Source organism: Oryza sativa, chromosome 2 (genome assembly GCF_034140825.1).
Source record: "Oryza sativa Japonica Group chromosome 2, ASM3414082v1".
Lineage (NCBI taxonomy): Eukaryota > Viridiplantae > Streptophyta > Magnoliopsida > Poales > Poaceae > Oryza > Oryza sativa.
In genome coordinates, this window is record NC_089036.1 from 35,996,913 (window position 1) to 36,011,443 (window position 14,531).

The 14,531-nt window shown below is 43.3% G+C and overlaps 4 protein-coding genes across 5 annotated transcripts; 1 reads left to right on the forward strand and 3 right to left on the reverse strand.

The window, feature by feature from the left end:
* Positions 1 to 14: 14 nt before the first annotated feature.
* LOC4331213 (uncharacterized) lies at positions 15 to 2,829 on the reverse strand. The gene is made up of 4 exons (XM_066307692.1): positions 2,392 to 2,829; positions 1,870 to 2,309; positions 639 to 1,485; positions 15 to 551 (listed from the first exon to the last, which is right to left on the reverse strand). The coding sequence occupies exons 1-4, from the start codon at positions 2,827 to 2,829 to the stop codon at positions 15 to 17; spliced, it is 2,262 nt and encodes a 753-aa protein (XP_066163789.1).
* LOC107278546 (uncharacterized) lies at positions 1,631 to 3,740 on the reverse strand. Its single transcript, XM_066307407.1, has 3 exons — positions 3,536 to 3,740; positions 2,392 to 3,309; positions 1,631 to 2,309 (listed from the first exon to the last, which is right to left on the reverse strand). Exons 1-2 carry the CDS (start codon positions 3,569 to 3,571, stop codon positions 2,833 to 2,835), a joined length of 513 nt encoding a protein of 170 aa, XP_066163504.1. The 5' UTR covers positions 3,572 to 3,740; the 3' UTR covers positions 1,631 to 2,309; positions 2,392 to 2,832.
* A 135-nt stretch (positions 3,741 to 3,875) lies between these two features.
* Positions 3,876 to 8,843, reverse strand: LOC4331214 (DEAD-box ATP-dependent RNA helicase 48-like). Its single transcript, NM_001417102.1, has 10 exons — positions 7,743 to 8,843; positions 7,309 to 7,415; positions 7,043 to 7,098; positions 6,726 to 6,950; positions 6,425 to 6,631; positions 6,236 to 6,322; positions 5,637 to 5,732; positions 5,340 to 5,555; positions 4,996 to 5,178; positions 3,876 to 4,263 (listed from the first exon to the last, which is right to left on the reverse strand). Exons 1-10 carry the CDS (start codon positions 8,768 to 8,770, stop codon positions 4,033 to 4,035), a joined length of 2,436 nt encoding a protein of 811 aa, NP_001404031.1. The 5' UTR covers positions 8,771 to 8,843; the 3' UTR covers positions 3,876 to 4,032.
* Positions 8,844 to 8,947: 104 nt separating this feature from the next.
* On the forward strand, positions 8,948 to 12,669 carry LOC4331215 (spore coat polysaccharide biosynthesis protein SpsK). Of its 2 annotated transcripts, none has more exons than NM_001417103.1 (6): positions 8,948 to 9,222; positions 10,727 to 10,886; positions 11,117 to 11,304; positions 11,453 to 11,576; positions 11,723 to 11,853; positions 12,309 to 12,669. In NM_001417103.1, exons 1-6 carry the CDS (start codon positions 9,004 to 9,006, stop codon positions 12,438 to 12,440), a joined length of 954 nt encoding a protein of 317 aa, NP_001404032.1. In that variant the 5' UTR covers positions 8,948 to 9,003; the 3' UTR covers positions 12,441 to 12,669. The 2 variants fall into 2 exon arrangements, with proteins under 2 accessions (NP_001404032.1, NP_001404033.1); NM_001417104.1 differs by lacking the exon at positions 10,727 to 10,886 and adding an exon at positions 10,947 to 11,017.
* Positions 12,670 to 14,531: the final 1,862 nt, after the last annotated feature.

The window sequence follows — 14,531 nt, forward strand, 5'->3', positions numbered from 1 at the left end:
TTTGTGCCAAGGATTTAAGACCGGAAGTGAATTATATGAGGTGACGCCATCACCGATCCCTCTGTAATTTGCTTCTTCAGCAACTCCTGCTCCTGGATGGCCTCCGGATACCCTGTCGAAGCAACCTTGATCTTGGGATCCAAGTCTTCGCAGCACTCGAGCACCTTCCTGTCGTACAGGGATACATCCTCTAGGTTAACAGCAGCTTCCATGATGTGCCTGATGTATCCAAGGAAGTTGTCATTTGGTTGGAAACCATAGATTGTGAGCTTCGTCAGGTTGTAATGCCTAAAACCATCAGGCGCAGATGACTCCCACTCCACGTCTGTTTTGTCACAGAAGCCTTGTGCTTCCCGTTCCACACTGTCTGTCTCCATCTCACACCAATGGTCCCAAACTGTTATGCATAGCTCCTTCAGGACAGGTGCAGCTTCAATAAAGAAGCGTGTCCAAGCGATATCACATCCTTCAGGGAGTTCATCCAGATTCAGAACTTGCAGATTCCGAAGAACATGTGCAAGCAGTTTCGGGCACTCTGGCTGAACCCAAATCTGCAATAAAAGTAATAATGGAAGAATGCAGATTAAGTTGAGAATGATGAACAAATAACCTGCTGAGGACTTGCTTAAAGTAATTACCTTTTCGCTCAAGAAATTGAGGTGCAGGTCTCTTATGGAAAGGACATTAGGAAGGAATTGACTTAACCTGATAACCTTCTGCCATCTCATGCTTTCATCAGTGAGGCTTAGGCTCGAAAGCAACGGGACGTTGCCAAAAGACAAGGGTTCTTGGGGACAGTTCCACAGACTAAAAACAAGGCGTTTGAGGTTTGGTAGGGAGCTGAGCTCAACTAGTTCTAAGCCCGCACTAGAGATATTAAGCTCAACAAGCCGCGGGTGTTCAAACTTCATCTGCAACACGCTATCCTCTGTTTGACACATGGACAAACGCAGATACTCTAGCCGTTTGCATGTGGCGATGATGTTGAGAATGTCAGTTTCAGCAAGCCTTAAGTTGCGTAGGTGGAGACGCGTAAGGCCGGCAAATGCATCAGTACAGGCACCAAAAAATGTCATGAGCTGCTTGCCATTGTGGCGGAGATCGTCGATAGAGCAATGTTGTGCCCGCTTACCAGTCAGAATACTGAATTCAGCGCTGTCGAGGTTGTGGCTGTGGGTGGCCATTGCTCGGGCAACAGTTTTGCCAATGGTGAGACAATCATAGTACTTGAGGTAGAAGCATATGGTGAGTTGGCGAAGGGGAATCTCTTGGTTTCTGAAATTGAGGATGTTGTCTGTTGCATCAGACACAGCAGCGTTCATCTGAATCTGAATTGCGTCCTTGGAGGTGGCATAATAACCATAATAATGGGGCACAAAGGAATCAACCGAAATGTCTAAATTTGAGAGCAAATGGCGGAGGTGGATCGTCCTCTTGGAAAGGAGGCAGGTCCTGACAGCATCGGGGGTTGACAATATTACTCCCCTAGCCTCACAAATAAATTCCTAATTCCTTTATGATACTTCAACAAAACAGTTGCCTCAGCTCTTAGCTGCATGTCAAGCTCTCTTCTAGTTGTAGGGCAAAGGATAAGGGAAAATATTTCATTGCAACAAAAAAACAAAAGGAAGCCAGAACATTCAAACATATTACTATTGTATAGCATGCTTACATATGCCTTGAAACGTTTGAAACTAGAGTATTTCATTGCAAAAAAAAAAGGTCAGCATATATTATTGCTACTCAACAAATCACATTTTTGTGCTGAGGATTTAAGACCGGAAGTGAATTATATGAGGTGACGCCATCACCAATCCCTCTGTAATTTGCTTCTTCAACAACTCCTGCTCCTGGATGGTCTCCGGATACCCTGACGGAGCAACCTTGATCTTGGGATCCAAGTCTTCACAGCACTCGAGCACCTTCCTGTCGTATAAAGATATGTCCTCTAGGTTAACTGCAGCTTCCATGACGTGCCTGATGTATCCCATAAAATTCTCATTTGGTTGGAAACCATAGATGGTTAGCTTAGTCAGGTTGTAATGCCTGAAACCATCAGGTGTAGATGACTCCCACTCCACGTTTGTTTTTTCACAGAAGCCCTGTTCTTCCCGTTCCACACTATCTGTCTCCATATCACACCAATGGTCCCAAACTGTGATGCATACCTCCTTCAGAGAGGGTGCAGCTTCGAGGAAGAAGCATGTCCAAGCGATATCGCGTCCTTCCGGGAGTTCATCCAGATTCAGAACTTGCAGATTCTGGAGAACAGGTGACAACAGTTTCGGGCACTCTGGCTGAACCCAGATCTGCAATACAAAGTAATAATGGAAGGATGCAGATTAAGTTGAGAACGAGGAACAAATAAGCTGCTGTGGTTAAAGTAATTACCTTTTCACTTAGGAAGCTGAGGTGCAGGTCTCTAATGGTGGGGGCACTAGAAAGGAACTGGCTTAATCTGATAACCTTCTGCCATCTCATACTTACATTTGTGAGGCTTAGGCTTGAAAGCAATGGGATGTTGCCAAAAGACAAGGGTTCTTGGGGACAGAGCCACAGGCTAAAAACCAACCGTTTGAGGTTCGGTAGGGAGTTGAGCTCAACTAGTTCTAAGCCTGCACTAGAGATATCAAGCTCAGCAAGCCGCGGGTGTTCCACCTGCAGCTGCAACACACTATCCTCTGTTTGACACATGGACAAACGCAGATACTCTAGCCGTTTGCATGTGGCGATGATGTTGGGAATGTCAGTTTCAGCAAGCTTTAAGTTGCGCAGGTGGAGACGTGTGAGGCCAGCAAATGCATCAGTACAGGCATAGAAAAATGTCATCAGCTACTTCCCATTGCGGCGGCGATCATCAACAGTGCAATATTGTAGCTTCTTATCTGGCAAAATAATGAATTCAGCGCTGTCGAGCTTGTGGGTGGCCATGGCTCGGGCAACAGCTTTGCCAATCGTGAGACAATCATAGTAGTTGAGGTAGAAGGTTATGCTGAGTTGGCGAAGGGGAATCTCTTGGTTTCTGAAATTGAGTATGTTGTCTGTCGCATCAGACACAGCAGCGTTCATGTGAATCCGAATTGCATCCATGGAGGTGGTATAATAACCATAATAATGGGGCAAAAAGAAATGAAGCGAAATGTTTAAGTTTGAGAGCAAATGTCGGAGGTGGATCGTCCTCTTAGAGAGGAGGCAGGTCCTGACAGCGTCGGGGGTGTTGAGGCGGTCCAGGATGTTGAGCAAGACATCATCAGGAAGCTTGGTGAACCTATCCACCACTGGTAGGTGGTTATTGTGAGCTGCTGATTTCTGCATCAATATAATTGCGAAACAAAATTAAACCGTGCATGCATGCAGACGGCAGGCATACAAATGCAAAGAAACAACAACAACAACAACAACAACAACAACAACAACAACAACAACAACAACAACAACAACAACAACAATAATAATAATAATAATAATAATAATATAGAAATATACAAGAAGTAAATAGAGAAATGAAAAAAAGAAGAAAAGGCAAGCGGCTTACATTGCGGTTGCGGCGACTACCCTTCTTATTCTTCATGGTGGTGGTGTAAGTAGCTTAGGTGATGGATGGATTGGGTAACAGTTTATTGGGCTATTGCGCTTATTGTTTGAGGTGGATAGTATGAACGCGAACGTCAGCTCCTCCATTATATAAGGAGGAGGAGCCGAGGAGAAGACCGACGGGCAACTACTCATCATCCGTCTCCGTCTCCAAAACGGAGGACGACTCTGGATTGGAGTCTGGATTGGGATTGGAGGAGGCACAAGGGCACAAGGGCACAGCTCAGGGTGCGCCTGCGCCATGACCATGCACATACTCCTAGCTAGCTTGCCGTCCGTCTGGCTTTAATTTGACACATCCTATACGGAGGGCTTTGCCTCCTTTCAGAAATTTTAAAAATATATATTACTCCATAATTGTTCAGCACAGATACTACTACTCTCTCACTCAATCTATCTGCCATCTTTCAGTAAAAGAAAAGGAAAGAAATGCAATTGCTATTTCCTGATTCGAATCCCAGGTACATCCTTAAGGCCCATCTTCAGAGCAGTTTTCCTGTACAGTGCTGGAGGCTTTTCCAAACCGATGGATTTACAGAACCTGTTCGCTAGGTCAACAAGCATGGTCTTGTCTCTTCCAACATCACCTATTGAATTGTAGTAGCCAAGCCATGCGTGATATGCTGCCTCCTTGATGCTCATATCAACTATCTTTATTGAACCATCAACCTGCATTACAAATGGAACATGCATGTTCGTTCAAGCTGGAGATACAATTGACAACGAATGCACACCGCTGTAGGGGGGAAAATGTCCTACTTATATTTACTCAAATCCCCATAGACGGTGTAAAATGGTTATACTAACAGAATGGAATTTAAAATGATAAAATGGTTATTCGTACAAACAATGGTTCAAACAGAAACTAAAATGGTATAGTTCATAGCATATGTCATGGTTAGTGCAAAATCTATGCAACAGCATTTAGCTATAACTTATGAATCTTTAGATTAGACTCCTATCCATAAGCGATATATAAGTCCCAGGCTAATTAGTGCCAGGCTCACATCAACTGTTTTTTGAACACCATAGTACGTCTCTACTCATTCAACCTAAATACAACGAATCGTATCAAAGACAGTAAACAATATGGCATGGAGGCTAATGCAGTCTGCAAAAACGAAACATGACAAAAGCAATAGTGCTAGGAATGCTGGTTATTTTGTGCAAAAGTAAGAAAAATATTCCTCCAAAAGAACGTATCAAAGCAAACAAAGAGAAAAAGAGGAGCTTAAACTAGCTATCACCTATCAGTAGTTCAGCCTCAAAGTAGCAAATTTGGCGGGGTACAAGACTTGTATGCCCGAGTAGCAGTAGTGATTTAATAATATCTAGCTCTGATAATATGCTAGCTCATGCTGCACTAACAGAATAGACAAGTTAAAATTAGCTCATTCGAACCTTTCGTTTCATCTCCTCGTCAATGTTTGGTGTTTGAGACTTCTGCACCGGGAGATCATGTATCTCATTTAAGAAATACTCTTCCCATGGCGCAAGCAAAAGAATCCCTTTACCAGATTTACCTTCTCTTCCGGTCCTTCCAAGTCGATGGATGTAGTGCTCTCTATCTGAAGGAACACCAACCTAAACCAAAATAGTATATATGTTAAAATAGTAATTGCAGTGAAGAAGCAGCCATACAATCAGCTGCAGAGAGGTCCACTACAGCAGTTGCTTTTGCTTCAGCAAAGTAGCAATTCTGTCCTGAACTTTCACAACTACATTTTTAAAAGAAAAAAGACTACCTGAATGACTAAGGTGACACCTGGATAATTCACTCCACGTGTTGAAACATCTGAGGTCACCAGAATCAAGCGACTAGAATCTCGAAATTCTTCTGATATCCGAGTTCTATAGAGCTGAGGCTTTCTTGAATGGATTTCTCGGACATTTAGCTTCAAATCTCGAAGCATTATATACATAAATTCAGTCACCATGGCAGTTGTGCAGAAAACAATCACCTGGAATGAGAAAGGCTAAGTAAGTTTATCATATTTTAATTCTTAATCAATTGTCTGGTCAAAAGAGAGGGATGAGAGCACCTTATAGTCCACTTCCTGATCAATATGTTCTCGGAGAAGGCGATAAACCATATGAAAATGCAGCTCATGTGGCATAACGAGATACAACTGCTCCACCTAAGCTCAAGAAAACCACATATCAAGGGATCAGTAAGCAACTGAAAAATTATTTCCATGGGAGAAGATAAAAAGAGACTACGCAGCAATATTTTACTTTTGAGCTAAAAATCATTAGAAATATAGTTTATATGTTATACAAAGTGTACAAATGTATCAAATATCCAAATGGTCGACACAATGGCAAGAAAGACGTATGGTCTAGGATATCTGTTTATGTGAATGTCTGTATGTGTATCCATGGAAAGCAAAAGTGCTGAACAATGCAGAGCTAATGGAAGTCCCTTCCATAGATGCAATAATGCAATGGGACCTCTTTTAATTGGCACATTAAAATAAATGCTAACAGATGCTCTAGGTAATGCAAACCAAGAAAATTGATCACATCACATTTCTGTACTTGCAGGAGTCAGAAAAAATGAGCACATTGCAGATGAGAAAAATCGAAGATTAAGTTGATATGCAGTACTAAATATACTAGAGTAGAACTGGAAAGTATAGACCTTAGTAGGAGTTTCAACAGCTCCCAAGCCCACTGTATCAACAAAAACATGATCCCTTTTTAAAACTAGCTGTGAAACCCTTCGAACCTGTCATTGGCAAATTCAGACATGTGGTTGTCAATCAATACAGAAATAGATAGACAAAAATTTACAGAATACTAGTGCTTTTGCCCATGCTGATCACAGTACCTCCTTTGGGATTGTAGCAGAAAATAGTAGTGTCTGTCTTTGACGTGGCAAACTATCAACAATCTTTTCAATGTCTGTACGGAAACCCAAATCTAGCAAATGATCAGCTTCATCCAATACAAGCAACTTCAATCCCATCAAGCGAACAGAGAATGAAGATTTGTTCTCAATGTGATCGAGCAGTCTACCAGGTGTAGCAACTAAAATCTTCAAGGGGGAAAACACAAGATATAGTTCAGACAAACGACAAACATCAGCAGCTATTACCTTGATCTATAGTAGGTCAGTAAACATTACAAACCTGGCATGGATCAGATTCTAAACGTCTTTGATCTAGCTTGAATCTAGTGCCACCAATAAGAGATTGAACACCAATTCCTTGATGGTACTTCAACAGAACATTTGCCTCAGCTGTGAGCTGGATGGCAAGCTCTCTTGTAGGGCAAAGGATAAGCGAAAATATTGGAGACACTCGATGATTTGTATGGCTCTTCATAGCATTCAAGACTGATTCAATTGCAGGGAGCTGTTTATCAATACATTTATGAATAAATTGGTTGAAGGAACCAACAATAAAAACTAAACATCTCAAAGTATCTCCTTGCAAAATAGTATTACCAGAAAAGCTGCACTTTTGCCAGTTCCAGTTTTAGCCTTGACAAGAACATCTTTGCCTGGATGCATACAGTGATGAGTGAGGGGCAACCTCTTGATTGTTGAAGGTTTCAGTGGTAACATGTTCAGATAAATCAAAAGATAAAATGGTGCCACAAGGTGCTAACTGCTAAGTAGTATGTGTGGAACTACTGAAGTGAGTAACATGGTCAGTATAAACTTGTGTTGTTAGTAGCACATATTCGAATGAAAATAAAAAAAGAAAGTACCTTCAAGACACATAGGAAGTGCTGTTTCCTGCACAACGGTAGTCTGTACATATCCAGCATCAGTGAGTGCTTTTACTGTTAGGGGAGAGATACCACATTCCTCAAATCTGATGTCAACGAAACAATAGGGCTTATTAATCACATAGTAAGTATCTCTGTTTCGGAGCATGCTAGGAGGAATACACTCTCTATTTATTATGGTTAATTCTTGCTGTAGATCAGTGCCATAAAAAATGAAACTCCAAGAAGACTATGTGTAGCAACTTCTTAGTTCATATACCATGATCGGTATGTTTCAAATTCTTTTGTTGTTTTGCCTAAAAGTTCATAATAACAATACATATATGATGTTCTAAAGCTAATAAGCTCCAGAACAAATAAATCAAAACTACATGAGCAAATAGGCAGCAATAGAAGGTAAACTAAAGTGTAACCTTTTATTGGTAAACAAAGATTCGCCCCTCGACTCGTAACGCCTCCGCTCAGCACCCAACACTTCCCTGTTCTTTATCTCCTCTCGCAGCTCTCGGAAGCTACCAGCGAGATCGTTGTTTTCTTCCTCATAGGACTTGAGCGCTCTCCTCTCCTTCTTCATATCACAGTTCCTCAAAGCAGCACTGCTCCATTTCTTCCTGATGGCACTTCTCGCCTCCAATTCATCGTATCCTGATTCCTCCTCACTGGATGCTCCAAACCTCGCAAACCTCATATCCTTCTTCGCAGTTGATATATCCTCATCATCCTCATCTGAGGAGTCTGGCCTCAATTTCCTGCCAAATCGCCCTGCTGCGAACGAGTAGAACCTCTCTCCATTCAACTGCGAGGGAGCAATCCGAGCACTGGCAAGACCTCTAGCAATCAGCGGCACCATCGATGTACCACTGGACTCCTGATGCGCCTGGAACAGAGGCATCACTGAGTAGGATCTCTTGGGACCGAAGAAACAGAAGGATGCCTCCTTTGTTCGCGAAGGAATGGCGGAAGACGAGCTCCATTGCCACCACCAGGGCGCGGCCGTCTGGAAATCCCTCCTAGGATTGAACGCAGCCAGACGCGGCTCCTTCCCACCCCTCGGTAGCTCCTGCTTTGTAGAGTCCAACTTACGGCGGTCGCCGCCATTCCCGCCAACGGAGACGATCCTCCTCGGCGGCCGCGGCCGGTCGGCGCGGTGGATGGGCCCGTCGTCTTCGTTCCAGAGATCCTCGGCGCCGGGCAAGAGGAAGCGGTCGGCGAGGGCGCGGATGTGGGCGCGCGAGGAGGTGGGCCCGTCGCCGTCGTCGGGAGGGGAGGCGCCGGCGGCGGGCAGGCGGGAGGCGCGGATCTCGGAGCGGAGGCGGGCGAGGTAGAGCTGCTTCTCGTGGCGGAGGAGCCCCCGCTCCTTGTGCCTCGCGAGCTTCTCGTGCATCCGCTTGTGCTGCCACTTCGACAGCCCGCCCGGGAACGTCCTCGGCCCGCCCCCCATCCCACCGGCGTCCTCGTCGGCGGCGGCGGCGAGAAGCAGTAGGGTTTATCAATCAATTATCACTCGCTGGGATTTTTCCCCTATCCAGGGAGGGTTTTGACTTTTTTGACTCTGACAGGTCGCCGTTTCCGCCTTCTGAGAATACGTTTCCGCCTTCGCGTGGGGTTTGCAGAAAATGGGTACCAACTGAATCCTCAACTCGCAGATCTCTCGCGGGGAGAGCAGAAGCAGAGATGGAGAGGAAGCGTGTGCTCGTCGTCGGGGGCAGCGGCTACCTGGGCCAGCACCTCCTCGCCGCGCTCGCTGCCGGCGGCGAGGTCGACGTCGCCTTCACCCACCACCGCGACACCCCGCCGCAGCCGCTCCTGCACGCGCTCCCCGGGCTTCGCGCCTTCAGAGTAGACCTCCGCTCCGGCGATGGCCTCCGCGCCGTCTCCGAGTCCTTCGGCCAGGTACCTGCTCTACGTTTCCCATTTCAAGTTGTGATGCTACTGCTAGTCAGAATGTGCGTTGCTACTTCACTCTCTTTGCAGCATGGAAAATGTAATATGTTCTTACTGCGAGAATCGAATCGTTTCCTTTCCTATGAAAATCCCTGCAAATGTCTTATGAAATTGTGTAGATTTTAGAATTTTCTAGAGCTAATATTTCAAAAGGATGGAACACTTGACACAACGCCTTTGCTGTATCCAGTTTGGTGGAATCTTGAAGTGCTTTATTACTAAATAAATAATGTATGAGACAGACCGCTTTATTCCTTTTCTAAATGGAGAATTTAGACTATTTACCATCAAATTCACGTTCCTTAATTTTTTTACCACCTAATCCGTATGCCCTCTATAATATGTCATTAGGACTGCTAATTAGCCTATTTGGTAACACTTTATCTATTTTTACTGTATTTTTCTTTTCTTAATTTTATTTGTATATATTTTCAAGATTTGTGGACATTTTTACCCTGGACCCACCTGTCAGATCAAAGAGAGATACTCTGGGTCTAGATCGATTCGCTCCCTCCAGGCGTAGCGCCACCGCCGCCGCCACACGCTTCTTCGGCGTCGCGTCACCACCGACCCGCTGCCCTGCGCCACCACCGAGCGCCGCCCCACCACCCCCGCCGGCACTGTGCGGCAGCACCTCCAGCCGCCCCAGCTATTAGGCAGCACATGGCATGGAAACGTAGTAATCCTTCACAAGAACATGCCATGTTTTCCATGTTCCATAGCTAGCTAAGCTTTTTAGCTTTAGCAGCAGCATGGTGAGTGAGTGACAAGATTCATCGGCATGGTAGCATCTAGCGATGCATGCAAAGCTACTAACACAGTGATGTTTGTGTAGCCACAGCGCCACAGATCGTGCAGTGGGGCCGTCGAGTTGGGGCGGCGGGGGCGCACAGTGGCGCCGCCGGCACTCGGCGGGGTGGTGGCGCTCGGCGGTTGGGGCGGAGTGGCGTCGAGTCAGCTGCGGCGGCGGCAGCGCTCGGCGATTGGGGCGGCGAGCTTGCGCACCCTGGCGGTGGCAGCGTTCTGCGGCGGGGTGGTGGGGCGGCGCCGCTCGGGGGCGGCAAGCTGGGGGCGGCGCTCGGTGGTGGGGCGGAGAGCTGAGGCAAGTGGCGGCGGCGGCGATCGGCGGCGGGGTGGTCGCGGTCGATGGCGCCGATGCCGGTCGGGGGCGTTGCCTGGAGGGATCGATCGATACGGAGAAATATCTCTCTTTTGGATCTGACAGGTGGGCCCGGGGGCAAAAACGTCCATAAATCTTGAAAAATATACAAATAGAGTTAAGAAAAGAGAAATACGAAAAAAATAGATAAAGTGGTACCAAATAGACTAATTAACAGTCCTAATGATATATTATAGAGGGCATGCGGATTGGGTGGTAAAAAAGTTGAGGCACGCGAATTTGATGGTAAATAGTCTAAATTCTCTTCTAAATGAGTTTAATTACCATGTTCAGCCGCATGTGATTGTGAACTGTGCTGCAATCTCGGTACCTCGGCAATGCGAAACGGATCCTGCTGCTGCTATGGCTACTAATGTACCTTCATCACTTGTCACTTGGTTGTTAAGCTTTGGGAATGACAACACTCTTCTTATCCATCTCTCAACAGATCAAGGTGCACTGCTCTCTCAACTCTCATCCTTGATAATCTGACGCTATCGAAACTCTTCTGCAGGCATTCATTTTTTTCGTTTAAAAGCCTAGCTAGAGACAACCGAGGATCTTATGAAAACCCAGAGTTTATAGGTTACTTGCTAATTTATGCATTTGTGGTCTATATAGTAACCAGCAAGTGTAGGAAATTCCTTCTTTTGATCTTACCAAGTCACTCTCTTGTGGTACCAGTTTACGAGGGAGTAAAATCCTTCTACAAAGAGGATGATGAGACCTTGCCAGTGAACATGTACGGAAAATCTAAAGTTGCTGCAGAGAAGTTTATTATTGAACAATGCTCAAACTATGCAATCTTGAGAAGCAGTATTATTTATGGGCCACAAACAATTTCTCCTGTGGCAAAATCTCTTCCAATTCAGGTATGGTTAAATGACTAATCTGCAGCAGCTACAATACTTCCTCCTTAAAGCAAGTTAAACTTTTAGTCTTATCATAGTTGTTTAGAAATAAGAACTACACCTCATAGATTGGATTGTCTAACTAAAAAAGTTCTTCCTCTGTATGCAGTGGATGGATAGTGTTCTTTCACAAGGCCAACAAGTTCAATTCTTTAATGATGAGTTCCGGTGTCCTGTTTATGTAAAAGATATGGTGGATGTAGTGTTGTCTTTGACAAAATCATGGTTAGCAGGTATAAAAAGGTTACCACATAGTGATGTTATTGTCTTTTTATTTGACAATTTTTAAAATCATTATTTTTGCCTCTCGAGGAACGACTATTTCTCATTTATTGGCTCCATTGATGCTGAGGTACTGACATCAAAGCACATGCTGCAGATGGTAAAGCTGTTCAAGTACTCCTGAATGTCGGTGGACCAGATAGAGTCTCAAGACTGCAGATGGCTGAATCTGTTGCTGATGTTCGTGGATATAGTCATTCTATAATCAAATCTGTATCTGCTTCATCGGTATTAATCTTCTCCGTGGGTCACAGTAATCAAGAATGCATATTTGCTTGTCACCAACTCACCGTCGAAAGACATATTAGTATTTAGATACTCCCTCCGTTTTTTAATAGATGACGCCGTTGACTTTTTCTCACATGTTTAACCATTCGTCTTATTCAAAAAATTTACATAATTATAATTTATTTTGTTATGAGTTGTTTTATTACTCATAGTACTTTAAGTGTGATTTATATCTTATACATTTGCATAATTTTTTTAATAAGACGAATGATCAAATATGTGGGGAAAAAGTCAACGGCGTCATCTATTAAAAAACGGAGGTAGTACAATTTACAGTTATGATGTTTGCAACACAAGTGGAACTAGCCTTTCCTAATTTATTGATTTGTTGCTTGATCGATGAGTTCAGTTTAGGTACTATGCATTGCTATGACTCTTTACTATTTATTATCCAGGTTGACCGGGGTGTAGCTTCTCCACCAGACATATCCATGGATATCACCAAACTAACCCAAATGCTTGGTATCAAGCCAATTTCATTTCAAGATGGAGTCAGAGCTACACTTGCTGCAGAAGCTAGTACATGACACTTTGTCTGTTCATTTTGCCAAGAGAGCTGCTTGGATTTGTCTGTGAAAGTATGTGAGATAAAGAGCCACTTTCAGTTTGTTGAACAGTGGCAAATCTGTGTTGAGTATATGTGAAAGATGTAACTTTTCGACGGTGTGAAAAAGGAAATTTTGCGTTCACCCGACATCAATATCATGTATTACTGTCTGGTTTTATACTTCCGAATAAAATCATCATTCATTTTGTACTCTTTTTCAGTAGCCTATGATTCTATATTACCACATATTATACTGTTATGAGTTACTACCTCCGTCCCATATTACTTGTCTTTTTGAGTTTTTGTTTGTCAATGTTTGATTATTCGTCTTATTAAAAAAATTTGGAATTATTATTTATTTTATTTGTCAATTGCTTTATTATCAAAAGTACTTTACATATGACTTATCTTTTTTTATATTTACACTAATTTTTCAAATAAAACGAATGGTCAAACGTTGCAAATAAAAAGTCAAAAACGTCATCTATTATGGGACGGAGGGAGTATCAAGCTGTACTTAAGACTAGTTAGAGCCATCACCTACTTTAGTCAAGCATTGGATCATGTGCTTAAACCTTGTTGGACTTTGCAGCAATACTGCTGGGAGAAGCTTCCACAAACTTTGCAGAAAACTGTGGCAGCATCAAAACTGTGTCAGGACCTAGTGCTACATCACTCATGCAGGTAAAAAGCAAAACTGATATCAATGAAGGTTTGAATTCTTATGCTTGCAGCTGTTAAATTTAAAATTTTACACTTGCGAAGCACTGTATCAGGTAAATTGCAGCCATCCTGCTCCTGCAGCTGCTCATGGACATTTATTCTCACACCAAAGCATGAGGTGTACACATAGCATCACTGGATGTCATCTATAGGTGAGCATCCATATTAATAAGTCCGTGTATGGTTAGTAGAATTCCAGTCAATCTCCAGCTAAAGCAGCAATTGTTAATCAACAGTAAATTGGTTGCTTATATTAAATTGCTCTTAAAATCTGCTTGCTTCGTGTGGCGTTATTAATGAAACCAGCAGTGCTGTCACGCGCTATTGACAGAACATACATCAACTGGAGTAACTTTTTTTTTGCTGGGAATTGGATTAGCAATTTGACATGTCACTTGCAAAGATATTGATGTTTTCCTGCTGAAATGCATGGTGACTAGTCCCAACATTCCAAAGAGCTGGATGAAGTGGTAAACGATCAAGCTTCAACTGTGCATTCATAAACCTGTTCATTAATGTTACTGTGGGCACCCGAACATTATATCGTCCAGTGCAATTTGTGACCACTACATAATTTTGGATGAGTGGGATCCAATTTTATCAGATGTCTCTTGTGGTTTGACGGGCATGTCTCAGGCTGTAGTTGACTGGCACGCTGAGTCCAAACAATATCTCCTTTGTTCATTATTCGGCATTGTGGATTTTATATCGAATGGTGTTAAATTGTGATCATGGGTACATTGAGGTATGAGTGTCTATTTATACGTATATGGATCCCACTCATCCAAAATTATGTAGTGGTCACAAATTACACTGGACGATACATTGTTCGGGTGCCCACAGTTACTACATAGTTCATGAAATGAAGCCATTTTTTTTAGTTGATACATTTATGTTTTGGTCCCTGCAGTCTTTAAAAAGATCACTGAACACCCTTTTTTGTGATTTTCAGCAGATGGAATCCATGCTCGGGAAGATATTGATACTCTAATTTAGCTTTAGCTAACATGCATTGAAAGTCTAATGGTAGGGTGGTTATTGGTTAACAGAGGCAGAAGATGTCACTTTTTCAAAGGTAATCATCGGTTGCTTGCTTGCTTGCATGAGCAGGCTAGCAGACAAGATTGTCAATAGTCTCTGTTCACTCTAGCCATTTCTTTATTCGACATGAGTTTCATGAATCCTTCTATAGATTCCTTGGAGAAAAGATAACTTGTCTATACAAAAATCAGGCAAGTTTCAACTGACCAAAAGAACTATGGCTGTCTTTAGATCCAAAATTTGGATCCAAACTTCAGTCATTTTCCATCACATCAACCTGTCATATACACACAACTTTTCAGTCACA

What these genes read in the sequence shown, in the direction of transcription:
- LOC107278546 (XM_066307407.1), bottom strand. Translation starts at nt 3,571, where the DNA reads ATGAAGAATAAGAAGGGTAGTCGCCGCAACCGCAAT. An exon ending in GTAGTCGCCGCAACCGCAAT is followed by an intron (nt 3,310 to 3,535) that starts GTAAGCCGCTTG and finishes ATATTGATGCAG; the next exon opens with AAATCAGCAGCTCACAATAA.
- LOC4331215 (NM_001417103.1), top strand. Translation starts at nt 9,004, where the DNA reads ATGGAGAGGAAGCGTGTGCTCGTCGTCGGGGGCAGCGGCTACCTGGGC. An exon ending in CAAAATCTCTTCCAATTCAG is followed by an intron (nt 11,305 to 11,452) that starts GTATGGTTAAAT and finishes CTCTGTATGCAG; the next exon opens with TGGATGGATAGTGTTCTTTC. An exon ending in AATCTGTATCTGCTTCATCG is followed by an intron (nt 11,854 to 12,308) that starts GTATTAATCTTC and finishes TTTATTATCCAG; the next exon opens with GTTGACCGGGGTGTAGCTTC.
- LOC4331214 (NM_001417102.1), bottom strand. Translation starts at nt 8,770, where the DNA reads ATGGGGGGCGGGCCGAGGACGTTCCCGGGCGGGCTGTCGAAGTGGCAG. An exon ending in TCTTTGTTTACCAATAAAAG is followed by an intron (nt 7,416 to 7,742) that starts GTTACACTTTAG and finishes CGTTGACATCAG; the next exon opens with ATTTGAGGAATGTGGTATCT. An exon ending in GCAAAAGTGCAGCTTTTCTG is followed by an intron (nt 6,951 to 7,042) that starts GTAATACTATTT and finishes ATTGATAAACAG; the next exon opens with CTCCCTGCAATTGAATCAGT.
- LOC4331213 (XM_066307692.1), bottom strand. Translation starts at nt 2,829, where the DNA reads ATGACATTTTTCTATGCCTGTACTGATGCATTTGCTGGCCTCACACGT. An exon ending in TCAGCTTCCTAAGTGAAAAG is followed by an intron (nt 2,310 to 2,391) that starts GTAATTACTTTA and finishes TTTGTATTGCAG; the next exon opens with ATCTGGGTTCAGCCAGAGTG. An exon ending in ATCAAGGTTGCTCCGTCAGG is followed by an intron (nt 1,486 to 1,869) that starts GTATCCGGAGAC and finishes TTGTGAGGCTAG; the next exon opens with GGGAGTAATATTGTCAACCC.